Source organism: Plectrocnemia conspersa, unplaced genomic scaffold, assembly GCF_051122295.1.
Source record: "Plectrocnemia conspersa isolate PC_06_02 unplaced genomic scaffold, ASM5112229v1 ptg000014l, whole genome shotgun sequence".
Classification (NCBI taxonomy): Eukaryota; Metazoa; Arthropoda; class Insecta; order Trichoptera; family Polycentropodidae; genus Plectrocnemia; species Plectrocnemia conspersa.
This window is the reverse complement of record NW_028277178.1, coordinates 2,465,610-2,492,665: the sequence shown is the minus strand read 5'-3', so window position 1 is coordinate 2,492,665 and position 27,056 is coordinate 2,465,610. Positions and strand designations below refer to the sequence as shown.

General features: G+C 34.3%; 1 protein-coding gene across 30 annotated transcripts in view; it reads left to right on the top strand.

Annotated features, from left to right (window-relative positions):
• The window catches only part of Patronin (calmodulin-regulated spectrin-associated protein patronin), an 82,017-nt gene that overhangs the window by 33,067 nt on the left and 21,894 nt on the right, over nucleotides 1–27,056 (top strand). For 21 of the 30 annotated variants that reach the window (XM_088203507.1, XM_088203501.1, XM_088203493.1 and 18 more), the window contains exons 3-11: nucleotides 20,662–20,877; nucleotides 20,944–21,153; nucleotides 21,221–21,474; nucleotides 21,539–21,648; nucleotides 22,158–22,298; nucleotides 24,711–24,926; nucleotides 24,995–25,228; nucleotides 25,294–25,671; nucleotides 25,730–25,903. In XM_088203507.1, coding sequence (XP_088059633.1) covers nucleotides 20,662–20,877; nucleotides 20,944–21,153; nucleotides 21,221–21,474; nucleotides 21,539–21,648; nucleotides 22,158–22,298; nucleotides 24,711–24,926; nucleotides 24,995–25,228; nucleotides 25,294–25,671; nucleotides 25,730–25,903 — 1,933 coding nt within the window. The remainder of the gene's footprint in view (nucleotides 1–20,661; nucleotides 20,878–20,943; nucleotides 21,154–21,220; nucleotides 21,475–21,538; nucleotides 21,649–22,157; nucleotides 22,299–24,710; nucleotides 24,927–24,994; nucleotides 25,229–25,293; nucleotides 25,672–25,729; nucleotides 25,904–27,056) is intronic. The other 9 variants (XM_088203511.1, XM_088203509.1, XM_088203498.1 and 6 more) reach the window with 2 other exon arrangements.

Genomic DNA, 27,056 nt, shown 5'->3' with positions numbered 1-27,056 from the left:
GTTGCAGGGACTCGAACCTGTGTCTAACCTGAAATGTATTCTCTTTTCTGTGAAAACACAGCATTTCAAAGACATTGGGCTTATTCATTTTTGACCCCGAGTACAATCATATGCATATGAAATATATAGCAAAGAAACAGCAAATTTTATAGTTAAAAAAAATTTTGTCTCATCTCGTTATTTCATCCCACAAAGGTACACGTGCACCCAAGCGCTAGACCAGTTCTTATATACTATTTATTGTAGTGGATTAGTAACCTTTCTACTAACCACTTAGTATATTTATAGAGGACGCGATACATAATCGAACGTAAAAGTTAAGTATGTACTAACTGTTGTCAAATTATATTAATTTTAAACTTTTATGTATGTATGTTAAACATGATGTATCGATGTTGTGGAATTCTAAGAATAATTTCACATATGGTGTAAATGTGAGTAGGTGGTTTGTTTTAGAAGTTGAATCATAAAAACACGTGAATTGAATTAGAATAATTAAGATGCCGTGTTGATGTTTTAAATCATAATACATTTTAGGCTACCTGGTATGGGTATTAGCATTTTGTGATTACATATTTATTATGATCAATATAATATGTATATATATGTAAAAATATTTGTTTATTTTGCATGATTTAAAACAATGCGGGAGACACAATGTCTCCCTGGCGCACTCCTAAAGTATATATAAATTCACGTAGAAGGGAATATACATTTTCAAAAAAAAAAATATGCGTATTCTCGGAGCACTTGTAAATATAGCAAACGGTATTTCGCATGCTGTTAATTGAACTGATTATACTCAGCGTATTTATGTACGGTCAGAAGCTTTCATTGTGTTTCTTGCTATAAACATCGGCTCAACCACTTTGCGAGTGCTTGAAATCTGCATTTACTAGTCTTAAAATCGTAAAAGCATAGACGATTATCGTGTTTGTAAATAATCTGGTGTTTGAAACTTTAATGCAGCGTCACGCAAATCACGTAATTCGTTACGCGGCAGATTTAGTCCAATATCTACGTGATGGATCATCATGCTACACTTGTTTGATTTGGCTAATGCCCGTAATCCATTAAAAATCCTATTATACTATTCTGTGTCTTGACCTTCTCACAAGATTTCTTACAAGTTCTATTCTGCGCTGCTTTAGTTTGTCGATGGATAAACAGCATTGAAAATATTGCTTCTGGTTGTAGTTGAACTTTATGATGGCTTCAGTGAGTTTGAAAATACTTGCTTGGATTTGATAGCAAGGATTTAGCCATCTTACATCAAAAGAAGTATCAAACCATCATTTCAAAATAAATATTGAATAGCAAACAGACCGTATTATTTGCCTGAAAGGTAGGGCTTCCAAAAAATCGTCCAAAAAGACCGGTTTTCGTTTTTTTTACAAATCAAAAACTGGTTTTAATTATCCTTAAAAAATTAGGATATTTTGTATGTTTTAGATTTTTATTCTAAAAAAATTATATGTAAATATTTGTTTGAAATTATGCAAAAATAAAATATAGTATAAATGGTAAAATAACCAGAAAAATATAATATAATATACATACATGCGATAGATGCGGCGCATGCCTAGGGAATGTAAAACGATTCTAAAAATGAATTTTTATCATTTATTCATTTTTTTAATTTACGTAATTATGAAACGTAACAGCCGACTGTAGCGCGGGCAGGCTGGCTGGCCGGCCAGCTGTCTTGCGCAATCGATACGCATGCGCCATGAATTGCTTATCGGGAATTAAATTGGTCGCGCATGCGCACTAGAACTTTAGCCGTTACTCGTGCTCATGTTTACAGTCGCCCGTCATCAACCGTTCATGCGGTTGACGTTTTGAATCTGTCTATTTCTCCGGTCTTTCGGCCTTCATATCTCGCAGTGGGAACTACCGGCTTCCGATACCAATAGCCAGGCAGGTGTAAAATCTCTCGTACACTTTACAGCACGACGCTCGTGTTCTATATTTAAGGAATACGAAAAGAGTTTTCCAGAACCGCTTTTTATATCACTGCAACGCTCGTATGGAACTTTTTTATTTTTATGAGGTTGAAGGGTGAACTTATTTATATATAATCGTCACCAGAATTCTATTTAAAATCTATAAATTGCGATTATTAAAAATTAACTGGAAGATATTTTAACGAAAGTTTTCAATTAATTAAAATAAATTTTTACCATAACGGCGACAAGTGCTTCTGTAGAAAGATCATTTTCTACAATGAAAAGAATAAATACATTCACTAGAAATAGTCAAAAGTGAGAATAGATTAATTCCTTAAACTTTGCCTCTGACAAGGCAGGGAATTGGTCACAGATATACTTTAAACATTCTTATTTTCTTGGCAAAGTTTTGACAAATTGTTTTATCAGGTCCAGATTAACTTGAAGAGGTGAGAGTAGAACTTTTTTCGGTTCAATAAAGCATTCTTTCTCTCAATGTTTTTGATTCCAGGCTGTAATGTATTTGTGATTGGCCATAATTTCTTGATATAATGCTGCACTTTGGCAAGGTTGTCTTATTCACATGTCATATTTCCGTCGGAGTGTTAGGATAAGAAATGTTCTTTTTGTTTCTCAGATTAAAACCTTGCGCATTACTAGAGTAAAAGTGACCGTCATAACTATAATTTTGTCCCCCTCCAAACCATTGGTTTACTAAAGCTAAAATATTGCTTTTTACCATGAAACCACTACCTTAGTTCTTTCACACAAATCTAACAAAGCCGAGGCTCATGCCAAAATAAGCAAAGTACACTTTTCCACAAAATCTGAAATGTTTCTTTGTTGTTTTTTTGCAGTATAATTGCCACAAATATAGCAAAAACAATCCGGTGAGTTAACAGGTCCTTGTGAAGCCATTGTGGATTAAAAAACAAGCACAAACACTCTTAAGTGACACTGTTTAACTAAAAAAGTAGTTTCACAAAGCTCGGAGCACTATGACTCGTGTACTGCACAGAGGCTAAATACGCACTGTAGGTGGACGAAGGGACCGGAGAGACACTGAGATGGCTAGTGAACTGATTTAAACTATTTTTCACTAGTTTTATTGCTGTAATTATGCTAGTTTGAACTAGTTTTGAGGCAAATGCTTTTGGTTCTAATTTGTACTCTCTTTTTAAGTGATAACACGCCTAAAATAATTATTTAATATACCATAAATATGTATTTATTGTACATAAAAACCGTTTCACTGTACTTTTCATTCTACTAAATGTATGATTTGTGAATAAACTGTACGTGATCGATTTTTTTCAATATTTTTCCAATAAGCAGCACCTGAAAAATTATATAAAACACGTTCGTTTCCTTCTGAAATAGTCGTGATGGACGTATAATAGTTTGTCTGTGTAGTTTCAATGTAATAAACTGTATCTGCGTAGTTTTAATGTAATTCATTATTCCTTTTTACTTGTCATATAGCTGGTTGTTGATATTTATATGGTAGTAGTCTTCACTGTTTTTAAGCGTTTTATAATGTAGTCAAAGTATACACATATGTTTTATTATTTCTGATTAAATTTTGAGTATAATAATGCATACAAATGTCTAATTTGACAGTATGTCTCCCGCGGACAGTTCGGATTTGACTTTCACTCGTCGTGTTACTAAATGTTTCTTCCATATTCCCCCACTTTTTGAAAACGTTTTCGTTAACGATCTTCCGCCTCGAAAACTCGACATGTACATACATACAACACATGTCTTTATTTTCGGTATTCGTGTTTTCAAAGGTTTCTGCGGCTCGGGCGCGGCTCTTTTTATTTGGTGTATATCATCAGATTGTACAGAAGGTCTGACCTTGAAGTCAAAATTGCCTCCAGACACGGTTCGCGGCTTGCATCGTCACCGTAGACAGTGGTGACGCACCGTGACGTCACTTTGTCTACGTCACACGACCGCCCTGTCATCCCCAGAATCGGATCGATGCTAAAGGATACCGCTAAAATCTGGCGCTTAATATTGCTGAAAGTCGGATGAAATATATCCATTTTATGGCAGTTTGAAGCAAGTTGTCCGAGAGAACCGCCGTTTAATTACGATGCTGGTTTCATATCCTTTTCCATTTTAGCTATTGTTTGGGCATAGTATTAGGAAAGTTTTGTGTTTTTGGCTAACATTATTGTCCGTCTATTTTTGGCATATACATGGGTGAACTTATCTTAGAACGCTCTCAAAGGGAGTTTCCTAACTCTGTTATGTACTCTGATTTATAATATATGTATTCCTAATATTATATAATTAAATAAGATTGAGACGCAATTGCTATGCTGCGACGTAATTTGTTAATCGCCCAAAATCGAATTATACAAACGTTTGTTTATAGTGAAGCAATTAGAGCAAACAAGGGATTGATTTTTGTATCATTTGTTTGAACGAAACGATGAATCGATAGTATACTCGATACCGAAAAAAGTACTGTACTTGTTCCCTTTGACACAGGTTACATCACTGGTTCGATCGAAGCGACGAATCGATGGTGTATTTGTTACCTTATAGAATGTGTCATAAGGAAATGCGTCACAGGTTGAATGTATATAAATATGGGAAGGAAATAAAGAGACAACACTTGATCTTGAACTCGGAGAGAGCCAATTCAAAAGTATACTCATTTAAACAAATCGTTCGTCCAGCCGATTCCTCCTCCCGGTTCTTAACAATTCCTCGGATATTTAACTTATTGGAGCGCGAGGTCTATAGTAAATGCATCGTTAAATATAATAGTTATTATAATTATTAGTTGTTGTTTATGTTTATGAAAATGTGATTCTAAATCCACATAAGTCAATTTCTACAAATATACTAATAATATTTAACATCGATTACGAGCGCGAAATGCAAAATTATGAACGCGAAGCGCGAGTTTATAAAGGCGTAGCACGAAACAGCCGCCGACAGTCCAGGATCTAGAGATTTATTACTAAATAATAATTTCTACTTAAATTTGTATTGGTGAATATTAAAGGGTACTCTATATTGTAACTAAATATATTTTTATAGATATTTTATGTTTAAATATCGCAATAATAATGTGATCCGTGTGTTTAAAAATGAAATATAATTTTTGTTATTGTAGTGATAAAGAAATATAGATACTGAGAAATATGCATCCTTTATTATTATCAAATAGTCGCCCACATTTTTTTCTTTAGTTTTCACTGAGAGATTTACAGGAAACGGAGCTAAACAATTATGCCATTGGTCTTAAATTGGCATTCTTTCCAATTGATGACATTTCAAGTTATTTAAGTAATTATCTACAAGCTTATATTTTGAAACTTGAACAATAAAAATAAAACTTCACCATAATTTATATACTTTAAAAAAGCTTTTGACATAGTAGATCATAATATATTATTAGAGAAATTAAAACATATTGGAATTGTAGGACCAACGCTAAATTAAAAAGCTATTTAAATAATAGGCAACAAGTAGCTGTAATAAATGGTGTACAAAGCGAATGTGACGTGGTCAAGTATGGAATTCCTCAGGGTTCTACTTTGGGACCATTAATATTTAATCTATACATAATTAACTTTATGTACATATAAATGTTGTAGGGAATTTTTCAGTAAAATTATATTTTAACTAGTGAGGTCCAAATATGTTTTCACCGGTATATATACATATATTCCTACTAACGAAAATATAATTTAGCTCAAAGGCGCTAGTGAAATTATATGCTGCTCTAAAATGTCGATAAAACTCAATTTGCCAGATGTGAAACGTTCATTTGCTATACAAACCCAAATCAAACCGAATGAAAGCTTAAAACTAATTATAGCCCTAGAACTTTTATTAGGTCAAGTCCAAACCTTAGGGGAAAATAAGCTGAAGAAGTACAAACAGACGTCGCATCTCGCATATTGCTCCATAGTTTGTCTGCACTTTGATATTACACTATGTTTTAAATATATGATATCCTTATTGATGCACTAGATATGAGAGTATTGGTCAAAATATATTCAAACCGATTTTTTTTCATTAGGAAGGCCCAAAAACAATTATCACTTCTCAGAAGTCAAAAATTTTATTGCTTTTGACGTGAATTTTTGACTTCTGAGAAGTGATAATTGTTTTTTTGCGTTCTCCTATTGGTCAAAATTCGGTATAAATATGATTAATTCGATTCTCATTTATTGAAAGTTGTAATAATGTTATAAAAAGTCTTAATATTAACGTTAGATAAACGAGCATTTCTACTGCAACGGCACGATTTTATTGCTTTTGACGTGGATTCTAATCATGTACCCCCTTGAATATGATCATAAAAATACTATTAATCTTAATGAAATGGAAATATTAAAAAAACAAACACTGCTCCCACCAACTTTTGCCCCCCCCCCCCTTCCACCTGTAAAAAGCTGAAATGACGTCCCTGTACGCAAGTAATGATCAAGTAATTTTATTCGAATCATTACAAGTCTGTAAGGTGACTGTACTAAAAAGTATTGGTTATCTCAAGATCAGAGAAATAACTCTTTGACTGCCTCGCGACATTATATAATTGCCGCTGAACCAGACTAACATATGTATATGAAAATCACAGAATGTGTCTAAACTTGAAAAAACAAACAACGAATTTGTGCAAGGCGCGTACAAAAAATGCCTACCTATCAAGGTTGCCGTCAACATCCTAAATTCATTTACGTTTTTGTCGTGAATTATTACTAATGTTACGTATTTCGTTGAATTTGGCGTATGATTTTTCAACGTGAATCACGGCTAACAAAAAAGCGCGACATCCGAACACATCCGCCGATGATTGATTCAACCCTTTTCAGTGTGGTTTCTAAAAGGTCGTCGACTCACCCGTGCTCGATAACAATCTGACATTCTATTTTTTATGCACAGGCACTGCGAGAGTTATTTTAGTTGAACTTGCTCATTTTCACGGTTGTGCGCTAACTGACCTGTGGCAATATCGAGCGACCGGTTGTTCGCGGTCGTTCACGATCGTCGAAGATTTGTTAAATAAACGGAGCTAGTTTTTAATATATCGTGTTTTGCATTTCCAAGTATGCTCATTTCGGCTCTTGTTGTGCCGCTGTGATGTTGATGGATTCAAAAAGAAAGCGCATTTTACGATCGCTTTTCAATATTCAACATTAATTCATTAGAGACATGCGAACGGACAATTTTCACTCTGTCGATATGTATTATAGTTTAACGATTATTCGGATGACTTTCAGATATTTTCTTATGTGTTTACACTGGTTTTTCACCATAGCTTATAGAGAAGCTTATAAATATTCTATTTATAAAGAACGTGTCTTATCTGCGATCAGCTGGATGCCTTTTGTTGCTGCCGTCAAAATATTTTCATGTATCAAAAGACATCACATTTTCTATTATGTAAAGGCGGACTCGCTTCTCACGATTAACCCGAAAAAAGTTAATTGTCGTACGAGGCTGATAAATTATGATTGATTGCAGTAAAAAGCATTGTCGGCGTCCAGAAGAATAAACGGTAGATGGGAAAGTTCGAGGAATTTTAGCAAAACTAGAGCAATTATATATATTTATAATTTTATTATATTACTTATTTTGCGTTCTGATATAGTCTAATCTTGTAAATAAACATCAATACCCTTTCGAAGTTCCAATTCTAGCAGCTGCCTTTTTTTACCAATACTTTTTTGTCAAAAACCGTTCAGAACATTTGTGTCTTGTGGTTTTGCGGATATTCTGCGAAATTTATGTGTCGGTTTGATACTTTTTTGCCGATTCTTAACGATGCAACGTTCGAGGAAACGATATTATCCTTCGATGGGGGGAAATGAGAACATTCTCCATACATTCATTGGTCGTTTGATGTTATTTTCGTGGATATTATGAGATGCAAGCTTAAATTCTAAGAATAACATATTACCTCATTTAGATCATCGATTATGTCACTCTACGTACTATATCTAGAAGTGTATACATATGTGTGGATATTTTTAGTACGTTTTAACACATTGCGCCAGAGCAAGCGCTGTACGTAATGTATTTTTATCCCATATATGATTTTTACTATACTGTATAATGGTGCCACTGTTTGATTTGCTCATGAGCTTTACCTTTCAACGCAGCCTTGCTCTTCCAATTGGGCGTATACTTTCTGGATTTTACATGAAAATGCGCTTAACATATCGATCCACGCGCGTTTGTAGAACATGCTGGGTAGTGGTCAGTTTATTTTACCCGTTTTCTGTGTAGAAATGCGTGATATAAACCATTTTAAATATTTTAAAAAAAATGCAAAATTGTATCGAAACATGTTTAAATAAATATGTGATGATTTTAAAATACGTGATTATTGCGTAATATATTTATTTTACTGTTGACCTAACCCAGAGGTCGGCAAAGTGCGGCTCTGAAGCCGCATGCGGCTCTGGCACGAATATCCACGGGCATTCGCGCAAGACGCGCCGGATCTAAAAAAATAAGGAAATATGGAGCTCTAAATTTGAACGTTTTTGTGTTGCTTTGGAAAATTATAATAAATGTTTGCTAAATTAATAAATTGATTTGGCTCTCAATTTTTTTTAATCGTTGTAATGTACATATTTGATTCTTTGGCTAATAAGTTTGCCGACCACTGACCTAACCCAACCGATGTAATCAATAAATATATTAAGCCTATTGATATTTTTAATTATTGTGAATTATATATGTTTTAATGAACAAAAAACCTGAACGTCCAGCACCCGTACGCCGATTAGCTAAGGTACTACGCGTCATTGAAATACCGACAGTTAGTTTTATATGAATATTATGATTCTTACTTTACGTAAGAGGATCATTTAAATGAGCAATATATAAAATAATATGTGCATTTTTTGTTAACATTTTATAAAATATATATGCATTAAAATAAAAAACTGCATTAGCGTCGGTGTGCTTTACACATCAACTGTTACGGCCAAAATGTTGCGGATAAGCACAGTCAATAAATATAGTTTCACTGTTGCCCATTGGAGCTATAAATCAATTATTTGATACATTTTAACTGGCCGTGTTAGTAAAATTATATGCGTACTATTGAAAATATATCTTCATCGTAATGCTTCCTCCACACTCTCTGGAAGTAGGCCATGGTTGGGCAAGGACGGAAAATATAATGTGTTAATTCGGGGCTACTTCGGTCGAGCTCGGGTCTGCCCGCTCTAATGTCACGGCGACTTCGACCATATTCGGTAGACCTTTGGTTCGGTAACTTCCAGAGAGTGTAGAGGAAGCGTAACAGTTGCGAAACGTTCAATTGATGTTCAAACTCAAACCTAACCTAATGAAAATTCTAAATTAAACGTCCATTAGATTAATTCGTTTAATAATTTCTTAATAAATTATTTAATGCTCATTTTTTAAATATTTTAATGCACAAATCATACGTTTTAATGCACACTACAAATAAAATATTGTTCGATCTAATATTTTTTATTAAACGTAGATGTATTTATTTAATGTTCATTTTTTATTATTGTAATGCACACTTCTTAAAATAATTCCCTATTAAATCGAACCCCTTTACATACATTGTTTATTGTCTTTCCGTTAATTTTTCAATGCGTACTGTTACAATTCGCATATACCGTTTAATACAAATATTTTCCCCTAATTAATATGTTATTTTTCCCGGCGCTTTTCATCTTGATACTGTCAATACGTTATTTCTCATCTTACGTTAAATCGTCTCAATTGTTTGTCTTTCCTCGGGGAAGATAATAGCGTTCTGAATTATTTTCCCACATTAAGGTTTTTCATCACATATTTAACACATTGTTGTATTTGGGTGGGTGTTATAAATTATCTGATTATTATAATTATATTCAGTCGTAGATATTATATAATGCACGAGGGCAATTAACTGATAAAATTCTATATCGAAGGCATTCCTATTTTTAGCATAATATTTTTCGCGAGAGATCCGTTCGTGTACAAAAGCCGGATAAGCTAGGGCATTAAGAGAAATCCGCATTATAAATATTGGTTTTATCAATTATACCAGCTCTCTATATTTATAGCGTGAGTCGCTCAACCGACGCTCGTGGATCTTGCGAGATTCGGTTAGGCAAGTTCTGTACGGGGAGTCTCTTTTGTCTCTTATCTACATATTTTCTCTCGTTTCTCTACTAATTAGGCGCGTTGCGACATGTTTTATCCGGCGCTTCACTTTACCCTTATCTTCCAAAAATAAACATAACTTATCTTCCTTTCCATCGCGGTCGAGTTATCTCCTGATAGGAACACGCGCCTTGATTGGTCATCAACCCATTGCTTATTACGAAACGCATGCCTTCTCATGTTTTTCTCATTATCAAGATGTTATTCAGTGTTACTTAATTGGAATTTTAACGACATGCTTACAAATCGGATATAAAATATATTTTTTTTCTTATCCCTATTCTTAAATATCCGATGGATTCAAGTTACTTCCTGGTCCAGTAAAATATGTATATACAGTGTAAATAAACAACTGTGGCCGTGAGTTTGTGTGTTAAAAACATGTATCTATGCTTAAAATTAAGTCAATCAGTCGTTTACGCTCTTTCCAGCCATAAATGTCGTTGCTGTAAATTCCATCTAATCATATGTTTTATAGCGATAAAAGATAAGGTATAACATCTTATGATGCTGTAGTGATATGCAGCGATGTCGCTCATTTACGACCACAAATTTGTGGGCAATCTTTCAAACATAAACGCATTACTAAGTATATTTGTCTCTCTTCTCAGTCGTTAATGTCACGGTCTTCCGATCGTACGCCTACTGGTTTTACCATAAAAATGCCCTTTGCAAATCGACTTGAAAACTGATAAAAAGGTTTAGTCTCACCAAGCTTCAAAAACCGTCCACATTTCACATCCATAAACTTGGACGAGGATTATCTTCGGATTTTCTTTATTAATCTATGTATTTCATTAATTATAAATAATAATAATAATTAAATGCCCGGCTATGTATCTCTGCAATAACTTGGGGGATGTTGGTTTTTGTGTTTTTAGGTGACCATTATGACAGGATTGCCCAATACGTCATGATGGTCAGTGTGCAAACACTATTTATAAAATTATACATTTGATAAAAAAAAAACAATTATGGTGCACACCTAAAATAAATAAGCCCAGCTCTTCATAGCTATCGCCAAAAACATCCCTGTGTTTGATAAGCTGGTTGAGAAGCTGGATGGCTCGTGCACGAGGAGCGTTTTCAAGCGTTGATGTACTGGCCTTGACGGTCAAGAATTAGGGACGCGATCGAGATTCGATAGCACTTGAAAGCTCGCAGCCGAACATCGCCGAGCATCAACAGATTGTTGACACCGCACATTTTTTTTTAGCGTAGTTATAAACCAAATTTGATCGCTGCTTTATTCGATTATCATCCTAAGTTTCTGCCAAGACTTTGTCGTAAGCAAATGCTTGCATATCAGATCCGGTCCGTCATTTGCATTATGTTCTAAAAAACTACAAAAGAATAATGTCGTTCTGCCGATGGCACAGAAGAGATCTGAAAGTTTTTTTTGAACTCGCACTTTGCTTTCTATTTTATTTATGCATACCTAAATCATTCATGTAATCAGATTTACAATGTTACAAAGTAAATCTGATATGCACCAGTAAACGTACACTTTATTTTTGTCATTTTAGAATTTATTTAAAGCTATACATACATATATCCAAAATAGATATTGTGTTACAGAAAAAAACATAAATTTTCGACAACCTCGTGCACTGTCTGGCAATAACAAAAATGCACGATATGATAACCCCTATATTTATAATAAACATAAGCTGGAAAACGTTAGATATTTTATCAAAATACAGTGTGCATAATTCCAATTTTGAAACTATTGAAACTAGTATATATTAATTTATCAAAATTAAACATTGAATAAAAAAAATGTTATTGAATACATTTTATAAATGTAATTAAAAAACTTCGCATATTTCGTGTTCAGAATTAATGGCACTTTAACTGTATTTGAATGATTAGTATTATCATACACAATAATACAATGGGCGTTAATTTGCAGTTACTCACTCTCACTATATTGAAATGTTTTAACCTTTTGAGCTTTTAAAGCGCTGTCTAAGAGTTATATACCATTGTTTCACTTTCCCATGTGAATCTCCATTATATAATATTTCTAAATTAAGTCGTATTCGATGTGCATTGTCTGATATGTACGATAATTTCTGATGTGGTGTGTTTTTTATAGCTCATGAAGTAGCGAGCTTTGAGTTTATAAAGCGGTGTCAATTACCTTTGAGCTTAACTAAGATTGCCGTTGTTGCTTAAGGATTGAAAAATCGAAACAAAAAATACCCCGTTACTATATAGTTGCTTATGATAGCAATGGCGACATTGAAAAGTTAACATTTAATTTTCGTCATTTTTTGAATACTATAGAGTTTTAAACGTTTCTCCATAGATGAGTATATACCTAAAGTCTTGTGATATCATTTCAAAGTATAAATGCGATTTTTTGCGAGAGCTTCGTAGGAAGCTCGTGGCAATACGGTCGCGATTTGATAGAGCTTCGTGCGCCGTCCATGGCATACAAACGGTTAACAATCACCGAAGAATAGTGAAATTTTCGTTAATTTATAAAGAGTTATACAAATGTAAGAAAAGAAACGCAAAAACTAACGGGACAATCTGATATACAGTGTTTATTATTGTTGGTGGATAACCTAAAATTGGTTATATGTTTCTTTCTTGTCCTACTCAATATGTGTGTGCGTACTTGCACTATTTTTATATGAATAAACATACACCAGATTTATTTCCGTCTACTCATTCTAAATTACCAGAACTCTAGTGAAGCACATAAGTTATACACGCGTGCATAACTTTGTCAACTGGCCAGACATAATTGACGTTACATTCTCAGTTGCGTACATCCGCGGTTAATTATAACGTCACGTGCCGCGCGTGGTTAGGATCACCGTCTGATCCCATAGACTCGACTGTCAACCGTCTCGCAAACTAGCGTTTGTTGAATCGCAAACGCACTTGTTTTGACTGGAAGATGATAGACGACGCCCACGCGAAATTTCCAATGCATCTTATTTTCCTCTTGGCAGTCTTCCACCGAGTTTCGTCATTGCTTTTCTTCCCACCTTGCGTAACCCGTGCATGTGACTCCGAAACCGCTAACTCGATTACGCTCGCACGCAATAAATGCCTTCGGAGGAAAGGTAAACAACGTCTCGAGTTCTCCCACGTTCGAATTTCAGATTGTGTTTCTCCATTATTCGGCTCACCCACCTGTTCGAGAGCGGTTGCTAAACTGCAAACGCGCCCAGAGTTGGAAACTTCGATCGGACGTTATATAGCTCGCTAGACATGAAGGGAAAATTCGGACGTTGGTCGAGCGAGCCGAGGAGCTTTGGTCACGCGAGCCGCATACCGGTGGTTCTGAAATGTTTTTTTTAGAGGCTTTGATTATATATTTGTAAATAGTGAACGCGTGTCTGCACGTTCATTATTGAAATTAAAACATTGTATAATTAATGGAAGAAAAAATGAAGTGTTTCGTGATACTGTTTCTGAAAGGAATTTCCCAAAAGAGATGAAGCTTTCAAATTTATTGCGAACCACAACATAAAAAAATATTGATTAATTCAATTAATATCTTGACCTTTTATTTGTATTTGTGTGAAAATAAGTATTGCTCTACCATTTAGAAAATATTAAATAATGTATTTTTTCCCACTTTTTCTTCTATCCAGTTCCCGATCGATTGGCCAATGCGATGATTCGGGGCGGAAACAGACTGTTTGTTATTGTTAGTTATAATAAACGCGCATAATTCTATGGAATGCGTTATGGCTTGGTACCCGCAGCGAATATATGCAACGCATTCCTTTGTTTTGCTTTGTTCAGGATATGTTTTCAAGTGATTTTGTACCGTTTAAAAGATGTCCGCTATATATCGCTAACACCAAAACATACTGAAAAGAAGCTATATAAAATCATTGTGTCGAAATTTATAAAAAAAAATTAAATCCTGTGAAACTTGAGCTGTTTCTTCACAAAATAAGTAGTTATTATTTTCTTCGAAAAAATTAGGGGTTTTAGAAAAAAACGTGTGAGAACTACAATTTTATTTTACTTAATACTTTTCGTGTAGCAGTATTTTTATATGGTTAGTAAACATGCTGCATATTTTTCAAGGCCAAAAATTGATAAATATTGAATTCATGCATATAATTATATTTAACACACTTCCATTTCAGCATAATCTAGGTTTGCATATTGACATTCTATATTGACGATTTTCTGTCATATGTTAACAAATTTAATATGATTTTGAACCATAATTTTGTTATGCTTAAGAGTCTGTTTATTATAAAAATATATATTATTGGTTTGCGACAAACCAAAGTATACTTTTTCCACAAAATCTGAAATGTTTCTTTGGTTCTTTACAGTATAATTGCTACACAGCGGGACAAAAGTTAGCCAGTCAGTGGTCGTTTATTTAATATTTATATTTCATTAAATGACATTTATAGTGTTTCATTAAATAACATGCCTTTTTCTGGCCAAATTAAAGGGGGTCCCTGTTTAGAATCCACGTCAAAAGCAATAAAATCGTCCTGACGGAAGTGCTTAGTTATCTAGCGTTCATATTAATACTTTCAATAATAATATTACAACTTACAATAAGTAAAAATCGAATGAATCATATCTAAACCGAATTTTGACCAGTAGGAGAGCGCAAAAAACAATTATCCCATCTCAGAAGTTAAAAATCCACGTCAAAAGCAATAAAATCGACATTATTTTATTACTTTTGACGTGAATTTTTTACTTCTGAGAAGTGATAACTTTTTTCCTTCCTCCTTTTGACCAAAATTCGACTTCAATTTACTTTAATCAATACTCTCATATCTGAAGTCTATAGTAATATCGGTAAGGTTAGTTATCATATTTTTAAAACATAGTGTAATATCGAAGTGCAGACAAACTGGAGCAATATGCCACATGCTACCTCTCTTTCTCCCTGAGGGATTAGTTGGGCCAGTTTGTATTTTTGGAGTTGACCTAATGAATTTTTTAAATTAAAATCAGTTGGAATTAAAAGTAAAATAAATATATTTGACAATCAAACTATCGTCTACATTCAGAATTTTCACTGTGTGGAAATTTCGTGTGTGCAATTTTTGTTTGCGCAATAATCCGGCTCTAATTTCACTAACGCCTAATATTTTACAAAATCGGATATAAAAAACGACATTAAAGAATTTATTGCTTCCAAAAATACATTATTTTTCGAGTCAGATTTAAAAAAAATATATTAACACGTGGAGAATAATTATAGAAAAAGATGAAAAATGTATAATTTAGTAAAAATATTACACGTTTTAATTTTTATCTCGTTTAATTCGCACATTTTTCTCCATACAAGAAGATGTAAGGTATTTAGTATCGAAATATTAAATATTTGTCTTGATAAACAGTTTGAACGCTTCTGCACAGTCAAAAGTCCAGGGCTTGGCCGTTACAATGCGATTTGTAAAACACGTCTGCAAAGTATCGATTTTTCCGCGGGTTAACGTTCTCATCGTGAATACGTCACACCCTTGATATAGTGGTGCTAATGGGCCCTATTTTCAGGTAGCATAGTACACGTGGATGTTGTTTTTTGGGGCAATCAGTACAACTGATTATTGCGTGGTCAGGAAACGGCGGTTATACGTTATACTTTTCCGCATACCGAAGGGTTTACAACTTCAAAAGTTGCGGTGTTTTTGCGTTCGTTTGATTTCATCCATTTTTTTGTTTCAAAGTCCCATCAAAAGTTCGAGTCTTCAGCTAGTTTTTATCGCTTATGATTAATGGCGAGTAATGAATTGCATGACGAGGAAAGCTTTCAACGAAATTGGTCTCGCCCAAAACAGCGTGCTCGTTTATTATTGTTTGAACGTGTATCTACTCCGCAAAAAGAGAAGGAAGAAAAATTACAATAATGCTTAACTAAATTTTGAAAAAAAAATGCGCAATCACGAATTTTACCACGTGTTTTGCCATGATATCGAGAATACATCTTATAATATATTTTCAAGAGGTAATCCTTATACTGACGTTATTTGTATACATAATTCTTATTTTGTACATTCAAATTTTATGTCATTGAAAATTACACAACATTGTATATTAGCCAATAGTGTACCAAACCCTTTTTTTGCTGTGGTTTAGATTTTACTTTTAGAAAGAGGTGGATACTCACTGTTTGTTTTTGTTAAAACACTGTAAATGAAAATACTGTATTGTACGTGCTCATTACACCTACGTTTTATGACTTCCACTATTGCATACAACCGTTTTATATTTGTAAGGAAGTTATTTAAATAGTAGTGGGAGAAATTAACTATGCGATACGTTATTTTAAAGTTACGATACACTGCCATTAGTAAAAAATTATTAATAAATATAAATGTATTTTTTACTGCTTATATAGATGCCTTCTTTCATTTTGTATGATTGTTTAGGTTTTTGAATACTTAAATCGTCATAATATCTTGTTCTCCTTGAATATAGGCAATGCGGTCATATACGAAACGTCGACTAATCAATACTGATTTTGGCTTTTAATTATTACTTCTTATTTACGAAGTATAAAATACAATAGGTGTCTTCTGAAACTCTGAATCTCGGTTCAATACATAGTTCTTCTGCCTCCCCCTCTACGCTCTAAAAATAGAACTAGTCTCGGAAAGTCCGTGAAAAGCCTACTACAGAATATGCACTGTTTGCAGTGCATAATAAAAGTTCAGATTAATTCTCAACTATTATGCACGATTTCAAGCTTAATCAGTGCCCCTCAAACTTTTTGCTTTTAAAAACTATAAATATCCCAAATACAATCAAGGCAATTGCTGCTTTTATGTATCAGAATTTTCATCGGGTATGCGTAACGGTATTCCGGATATTTCACGGGGGTGTATCCATTAGGGATGGGCGCTTTGAACGCGACCTTGTTTCGCAAGTGTGCCATTTTCGCGTGGGTGTGTTTTTTTTTTGTATTCTGACACAATTTGTAACCTAAACTCCGCACCTCTTTCCACCACCGTATGAACATCTTGAATTCAAAGAAAGCCCCGTTCGTGACGTGATGTCCAGAATGACACGACATTCCGGTTCGTGTCTTTTGTGCCCCAGTGTCGCGAAGGCCGTCAGCATCACGGAGACAGACGGGCAAATAATCGAAGACTCGTTCACCCACTGGTGAATGATATTATGTACATACTGTGTGTGCGGCCCACGTGGGCGTAGATATACGAAAATCTATTGCGGCGGCAGCAGCAGTTCTCAATGCTTTTTTTTTGTTTTTGTTTTTTGTATTTATTCTAAAGTAACCTTTAAAGGCCGTGTGCCATGACGCGTGCTGTTTAGTTTTCGCGGCACCTAATTAATTTTATGTGTAATTCGGCAGTTAATGGTTTATGGGCGGTACGAATTTGGCGTTATAGCTTAATCGAGGCTAATTTAGCAAGCTTGGCACGTTTTGGATTTGTTTGCAAGTTTTATGGTGCGTGCATGCAGTTTTTCTAAGTTTTAAGAGCTAATATCCAGATGAAAATTCTGATCCGTTACATTGTCAACTGTACTAGTCACTAGTGTAGGAGGTCTTCGTATACTTGTGTACCATAACCACGATAATTACAAGAATGAACATCTCGTATTGTCCAGATGAAAAAAACGATCCTTTTGACATAAAAGAATACGTAAACAATGCGTCAAACCTCGTCATCAAAATACAGAGAAACTATATTTCTTTTGTGAATTATTGTTGCGCAAACAATACGCCATCGGGCGACAGAAAAAAGTACCGTTAATATTCAACCCTTTACATTATTAGTCCTTTGAAATGTCCATCTACAAAATTTAATTTTAAAGGCGTGGAAATATTTCGTTTGTTGAATAAACGAGCTTACAATTGGTTGAATGATCTCTGTATGGTTGTGATTCGCTGGAGACCATCCCAATCAACGATACAAAAGGCCGGCCTCCAGGAGACGATCAACAGACTTTGTATTTCAGCAGCAGTTTTGAATCGATATTTTTTATTCTGCGGTCTTCTCGAGCACACGTCATACGTTTCCGACCACCCCCATGCACCCTCTTTAGAATTCCTGTTTCGTGATATTTTTTTAATACATTTTCGAATATCAGAACATCTAAACCCCACTCTTCGCGCTATCTCTAGAATTGAAACATTTTCTTTGAGATCTGATATTATTTTGGATTTTACGGTGATTGACATTTGCTTAGATCTTTCCGTGATTCTTGGTTTGTTTTTACATAACCGAGGCTAACGTGCAACTGAGGAGGCTTACGAGTTAAAAGGTCTTGTAAATTATTATCACAGATGCACTTGACTATAAGAAAATACAATAGAACAAGTTTTGAGGAAAGAATACATTTTAATAATAGAATTCGCGAAATATTGCCTATGAAACTTTTAATTGGCCATAGCTGTATGTCGTGCACATGTTAGATATATATTCACTTGTCTTTAGATATCAGGGTTAATCGGGAGGAATTTCAATAACTTTTTCATACATTTCGGGTGGTATCTTGATTATAACTTGGCGGATGTTGGTTTTTAGGTGCTCGAGCGTTTCAGGTTTGTCGGCGTAGACACGACATTAGCATAATCCTACAAAAAATTCAACTGCGTCAAATCGCATGATCTTGGCAGCCAGTTGACGTCACCAAAACGTGAAATAATGCGATCTGAGAACTTTTCACGAAAAATGTGTGGCATATTGTTGGAATCACATGTCTTCCACATCAATATCTTCGATCTTCCTCCCCCCATATGCGGCAAATTTGCTTATAACATAACCAGAGAAGTGCAAATGTGCTTCATCAGAGAAGAATATTTTCTTTGAAAAAACAACCAACTTCCTGCTGCTCCAACTCCTATGGCTAGATCTCTAGGCTTTATTTCTGGTGTTATCTAAATTGTATATGGATGTAGGTGCAAGTCCAGATACAAAATACGACAAAGGGAGCCATAAGAAAAGCCCAAAAGCTGCGAACGCTGACGAATCTAAAATTCCGGGTCTTTAGCCAGTGTTTCACTTACAGCAGCAATATTTTCAAATGAACTTGCGACACAATGATGCACAGGCCTTCCTCTATCCAATGCTTCCATTCTCTTCATTTTTTTCATTACGTTGCGAATTGTTCGCTTAGTATGGCGATGAAATTGACCATAATCTTCACGTAAATTTCAATACACAGTTCGTACAGAATTGGTGTTTCAGCGGTGGCTAAGTGATCTACTTCTTAAATGTTTTTTTGCAAACTAACTTTTGACACTTTGAACACGCGTGATTATTGATAGTTCTGCCAACATAGGAAACTGATTGGATCATCCTGTTTTATTTAATACATATATAGAGAAGGAAGAGTGAGAGGAAAATACCGCCCTGATGAGGATATAGCTAAAATAACTCATGCAACCGTTTAGATATCAAGTTGTTGTTAATTGTTCAATACGATCGGATTTTTGTACTTCTGATGCTGAGTAGTGTGACTTATTCAGCTAGTTGGACGCCGAAATGTTTGTTTAATGTATATGTAATTCTTGAAAATCTACCGGGTGAGCGTTTATAAACGAAACTATTGTGGTCGCTTTCCGATGACGACAAAAACACCGAAGAATAGTTACGGTTGAGCAAAACAATGCCTATTGTACAATAATTTGTGCTTATTGGTAACTAATGGTTAAGATGTTTTGATTACGGTGAATGTTTATGGTTTTCATAGTCGATCGAAGTCATGTTTACGTCTTTGTTGCTCTAAATATTTATAACAAATTTTTGCAAAACAACTTTGTTCAATTGATGCTTTCTACTGGGACGCTTTATGCTGAATCTCCTACAATATTATGGATCACTTTGATGTTGCTACAATTTATGGAAAAAAAATCAAAAAATAATAGTGGACATACAGACAGAACAGAAACTCAATTTCTCTTTATATTCTGATGTAGATATTATTTTTTAGAATTTCCTGCAATATTTGGATTTTTGTTAGTTGTTTATTGCACTATTGGTTTTGATTACAGATTTCGATTGCAACTATTTTAAAATATTAAAAAATAGGCACTGTTTCGAGGTGAAGCTTGGCATCATATTAACCTTATGATATGTTGGCATAATTCATGTCAAATGTAGTTCTTTTAATGAAGATGCTTTGTTTGACCTCTTATCTGATGAATATGGATTAAGTTACGCGATAAAAACAATATATGAGCAATTTTATATGATTATTTTGATTCTCAAAGCGATCGAGTAATTAGTTTTATAGCATAATGACAAATTTCTAAATTATTTTTTGTGACCTGTTTCGTTAAATCAGTATTAATTTTCGAGGCAACGTCTTTTTACATAATGAACACTCGTTTCAATTAATTTTAATATGCTTTCGACTAATTAATACGAATCTGAAGGCTGGCTGCTTCATATAACAAAATATTTAAGTATTCCATACATAATATGTTAATCATGCATTATTCTTGAATTAATTCATATTATACCATTAATGGAAAATTCGCATGTGTTAGTGTTTACATAAGTGGAAGAACAAGTTTTAAGCCTTATACGTCAGCAGCGTAACATAAACCTTTTTTGTTTTCCAGGATCAGGAGCACTTGAAGCCTCCGATCATTGGAATGTTGGCGAGCGCGGAACTGTATTGTCTCGCTCTCTCCAATATGTACTCCGATCCGAACTATCACAATCTGAACCACTGGAACATAATACAATCTTTGATACGGAAAGGCGTGCAAGTTCCAGATCCACCAGACTGCAGTTTAACCGAGACAGTTCTAATACAGACAAATCCTCTCAAAATGGTATGGTATTTTAAACATGAAATGAGTTTGTATATAGATTTTGTGATTTATTAATTGCTCTTCTAGAGTGCTCATATGGCCGTGATAGAATCTCTGATGGTTCTATATGGGCGCGAGGTAGGCACACGAGATAGAGTGAGCGCTGCGATACGACGGTGGGGCGGTAAAGCCTTACCGGCCAGCACGGCCCCCGTCAATGCCTATATAGCACCACACGAAGAGTCGTTGATGGGTTGGGTGTCGTCAGCGTGCGAAGTTCTTCGAGAGCAATATCAGGTATTTATATTTATTTGTACGATATATATATCAGGGATTTGTATTTATATTAAAATTTGAATCGTAGGATGATGAAGACGGCGATTTTCCAAATATTAATACTATCGACTCGCTGAGAAATTTGTGCGACGGAGTAGCTTTGGCGGGATTAATCAGCCTCTACTGTCCGGACGCTCTTCCCGTTTCGCAGATTAGAGCACCAAGACTGGCTTCTGTGCACGACTCGATACATAACCTAACGCTTGTATATAATTTTTGCCAAAAACACCTCCCCTATAACGTCTTCCACATGATGCCCGAAGATATTACGTATATGAGAGGGTTAGTATTATATTCTTCGACTGTAAGATACCATTGAAAATGTAATATGATAAATTTGTTTCAGGTCAATGAATCAAAATTTGCTAGTAATGCTAGCTGATCTATTTAATAGTCTAGAAATTCATCCTGCCAAATGCGTCAGATTTCCAGGGACGCAACCTAATGAAATTCCAGGTATTTATCGATTTAATTTAATAGATAACGAAGTTCAGTATGGAGTAAACTATTATACAAATAAACAAATCCGCATGTAGGTTTTCGGTTGAGGGTTATTTTTGAACTATGTACGTTAATTACACTTTGATAAAGTGTTTCTAAATTTTTATTCAATATTAACATGCTAAATAAACACGATAATAATGCTTAATATTTTTTGCATGAAGGTAAATTATTTTAATGATTAAAATATGCAATTGTAAAATTCCACTTGTGTATATTTTTTATGCAGGATGAGGGTAGGGGTGATATTTAAAAATTATTAAATTTGAAAGCCTCGTTTTATTTTATTTTTCTCTACAAAGTCTCTTATGTTAATTATGCTTAATATTTTAATATAAAGTATATTATATATATATCGTGCACATATTCACACACTACAACCGTACACACTTATAATAAGTATAATAATTATAAATTATATTATACTAACAATTTGGCCGGGGTTGCATGAATTGTGGGAGTAGGTGTGGGTCTGGGAGCAGGGCAGAGTAATGTACACGGCGTTGTCCATAAACGGTGCCTGCCACCTGCCGCTCCCGTACCCATTCCTGACCTTCGGAGCGGCCTGCACACGCCGCCCCCCAACAATCAACAACCCTTCACAGGTGACGATACTCCACGTTAACTATGTTACTTGCGTAAATTAATAATAATGTTCAGTAGTAATGACTTTATGTTTTGTTCTATCATTGGCTAATAGTTTTACTAAATTTGTTGTTTTTTTCATTTCGTTTTTATTGAGAAAAATCGGGGGAGGGGTGAAGAAATATGTATTATAAATAAAGGGATATTCACCAGGTAGTAAGAGAGACACGGATTGTGATTAGGGGGCTGCTTGATAACTAACGCTTTCACTCAGCGCATTCATGGAGAAACAAGATAATTTTGATTGTCGACTTTCAGGACAATTAACGAGTTATTAATTCTTTAAATTCTAAAATTTTGTAAATATTTCTGAATTTAAAAAAATTGTCACAAACATTTTACAACTTGTATTAAAAAAATATCCGATACTCTTTTTGCACGAAGGATGCATTACAGAGACATATAGATACATAATAGGAGTCCAATCGTACACTTGCTTATGTGGCAGACATGCATCACCATACTAATTTAAATGGATGAGAGCTCAAAGGCAAGTAAATTTTGCACGAATTCACTAATATGTCACAAATCTAAAAATGTACTGTGAAAATACAATATTTACAAATAGGTGTAATATTATATTGCATGTTTATTATTAAAAACATGCAAAAAGTTCAGTTGTTTAACACATTGCAAACAGGGCTCATAACAATTGTCGTGTTTGGGTGTCCAGGCGTAGTAAGCAGGACACTAGAATTTTCGTGTTTACATAGTTGGCATATAGTAGGTTTCTTCTCTATTTGCTCTAGATGTAGTTTTAAGTGAAAAGTTGCTCTTTTTTGTAATATAACAAGCGTTTATTTATTACTTTTCTCAAGAAGTGTTATTTGAAGTAATGTCTGATCAAAAAGAGTACTATCGTCCATTCGTACACTTGCTGGAGCGACAGATATGCATCACCGTACTGAATTTTCATTTGTCGATGAATTTCAATGGTTTTTATTTACTACAAAAAAAAAAACGAATGAGCTCCACTTTGGTGTATATCAAGTGTAGCGACTATCTTAAGCTACTGCTTCACTTTTATGTTGCATTTCTGATTCGTCTTGTCAATACGAATCATGGATATTTCATTAAAACTCATCCTCGTAGAACCAGAGCCGCATTTAAATGGCAGCATCTTATTTTTATTATTTTTTTAGAGTGCTGCAGCTTTGTAGCTCTTTATAGAACCTCCATTGGTGCCAAATTTCGTTATTTTTACATGGTTTTCTGGGAATACAATCTGATTTTTTTTACCGAGACATTAACCTCTTAACCAGGCAGTTTCTTATTACGTGATTAAAAATGCTTTTTTCTGAATGGGCAGTTAATTTTGTTAAATTTAAATTTAAAAGTTAAATTCACCTGTCATAAAATGAACAGAATGCAAAGAGGAAGACAATAAACACAGTCAGAGAATGGCCAACGCAATGGCGATTGTGATGATGTAATATAAGGTTTGACAAAATTCGTCCCTCCCGTTGTATAAGGTTAAGATCATGATTATCAAAGTTATTTTTTTATTATGAAACTTGGACGAAAATTCTTTGATAAGCAAGAGAAAAGGGACTGGGGAATGTGAAATAGGGTGTGCATTTTTAATGGTGAAAGAAAATTATTATAATATTTTTATCTTTGCTTTTTTAACATTTTTTCTAGAAATAATTTTATATATTTGCATGGTTTATTTTATAATTTAAAACACTGATGTTCTAACATGTCTTTGTGCATATATTATTATTAACATATTCTTTTAACACATTATTTTCATATAAATATATCACTATTTTTATTTGCAATGTGCAGGTTGGCCCAAAAGTAAGTGTTGGATAACGACATTATTGATTGTCTTATTTAACAAGTTGACCATAAATAATATAGTTTTACTATATCATAGAATTTCAAAAACATGGTTTTTAATCTCTATATATAATCGAATCTTATTACAGAACTTTTCATTTTGATTAAATATACATACACATCATAAGTATATACATATATACATAACACATATGGTTGATTTGCATTTTTGTTTATTATTATTGCTACGTTCTTTACCACTGTTGCTTTTATTTACTATATATTGATTTCTAACGCTCAATTTTAAAGCTTATTTTTATCATTCAACTTCATTTTACGCTACGATTAAATAAAGAAGAACACGGTAATACTTTTGAATAGGCATGAATTATTGGATTTTTACTTCAAAATCTTTCATGGAATGATTAAAATCGAATCATATCGATAGAAATCATCATGTTTTTGATAAATAAACAGCTTATTGTTTCTAAAAAAAAACAATAACTAAAAATGCATGTTGGGTAACGTTAAATGCACATTGCTTTTATTTTTATGGAGTGCTTCTTGTATCACACATTACTGTTTTTCAGTGACGCGTTCACCTTCGGCGTCGTTAGTATCGCGAGGTCGCAACGTGAACATGAACAGCGTCGGACAGGGTATGTTGCACCGGTCAGCGTGCTCGACGCCAGAGCGAAGAAGCGCCAGTCCTCAGCACAGCGGCTTCGTCCAGCAAGACGACGGATTTGTTGTGCATAGAGGGCGCGCCGTTCCTACTTTGAGTTCTGTAGTTAGGCAAAGCGAAAGTAGGCATTTTATTTATATGATTATGGATTTTCTATAAAAATGTATTCACAATCTGTTGCAAATGTAGACGAAGGCGTAGCAGCTGGACGTCCGTCAAATTGGGAAGAACAGAGGAGGTCCAGTTATGCCGGTCGGCGATCGCGTAGAAGTTCCATAAATGCGGCTGACGATTCTCAATTGACTGTAGAGAACTTCGGTGGATCGCAAGATAGGCTTAATTTCGTAGGGCGAAATCCTGAAAAGGAACTAGCTACTGTCGGCAGTCATCACTCGTCGCCGAGGAAGATATCTGCACCAGCGGGTATTTTTTTATTTAATTTGCTCAAATTATTATTATAAATATTGATTGTTCTATTTTTTTATCAGGTCCAATAGAACCGAGCGTTCCTGTGAGATCGTCTTTGCAAGACGCACGAGGTTCAATAGATTTCTTCTATAATGAAACCGGAAACGGAGTGACGTATCCGATTAAGAGGATTGACGATGTTCGAGAGCGGCATCTGGAGAGGCAGTATTCAAAGCCAGAGGAGGCCGAACGAATAATCGAACATCCGTATCCGACTATGAAGCGGCAGATGAGCACTGAAATAGTAATGTCTAATCACAATTTGAACTCAAAGCCGATGGAAACCGATGCACCTTTTTACTTAAACAATAACAATAAAGACGTGACGGATGGGGAGGTCAACAAGATGGCCAGCTTTAGCGATCTGAATAAATTCAGGGGTCCTGTAGAGCAGCCAGGTATGCCATTTTGCTACTTGCGAGTCTCAATGGTATTTTTAATTCTGGATTGTTTCAGGTATACAATTAGGTTTTATGCATCACGGTAGAGAAGAATCGCCTCATATTGCGCATAAAATTAATAGATATTCTAATCATGTTGAAGCAGATAAAAAAATGACTTCTTTCGGAGCGTCACCGAATACGACGACTTGGCAGCAGCAATCGTTGCAGAGCGAGCAAAATGTTTCTAGTGAGTATTAACCTCTTATTAACGATATGAGCTTAATCCATTTCAGGAATTTCCTTATTTTCTCTTTGACAAGAATTGTGAAATTTGCTTTAACCGCCTCCCGAGCGCGCGCTCAAAATGTACGATTTTACAACTCATATTGAAAAAAATTCTAACAACATTATGTTACGAAGTTTATGAGGTAAACTGTCGTTTCTTTTGGCATTTTTTATCTTGATAGTGGCTCTCAATATTTTTTTACAATAAAAATATAAAATAATCACTTCGTATGTACTTATTGCAAAAAATTGTATGAGTATTTTTTAGTCCCCCAACTACACGCCCCCAAATAGCACGTTCATAATTTACCGTGTTATTGGGGAGTCTACTGTAGTAGTGACATGTAATTAAATTAATCCTTTGCGTAACTTCAAAAAACTTTTTTCTATCGTCTTGCCTAAATGACCTATTTTCATTACTACATAAATAGTTTTACGTTACTTTTATGAAAAAAAAATTTTATCATCTTATTATTTCATATAAATTTAGCAATAAGTAATATGTACATCATAAAATTAATAGTTTCATTGGATTACGCTGTATATCAATATATCAATGAAAGTGTGAAATTATTATGAATAAAGTTACTACACCAGTAACAAAAATGATAGAATTAGTTCCTAAAATTTATGATATTTAACTTGAAATAAAAAAAATAAACTGTAAGTGTATTTTTTAAACACAAAAACCTATTTTTTCACCCTTACTTTGTACTAATTACTCCTCATATTAGATTTTGCAAAATTCTTTCCCAAATTGATTTTCAGAACACATTCTCTTAACACTCGCGTCGGGTACAAATTGTATTAAAATTATTACTGTGACGGGGCAGTTTTGCACATTTTCCAAAAAATTGCATTGTTTTTGAAAAATGTCCATAACTTTTAAACTAGTAGGAATTTTAAAACAAAAATTTCACAGATATTTTTTTATAGCCCGAGGTATTTAAATATTTAAAAAAATCGGTGGTTCTCAATCTGTGTTTTTTTAATTTTCTTAATGTTGCTGGGATTGCCTTCGTCCAACGACTTCGTTCCTTATTGAAAACAGTAATATATTGTCAAATAATAAACACACGTTTTTTATGAGCCAAGAAGCAAGATCAAGGGCAGCA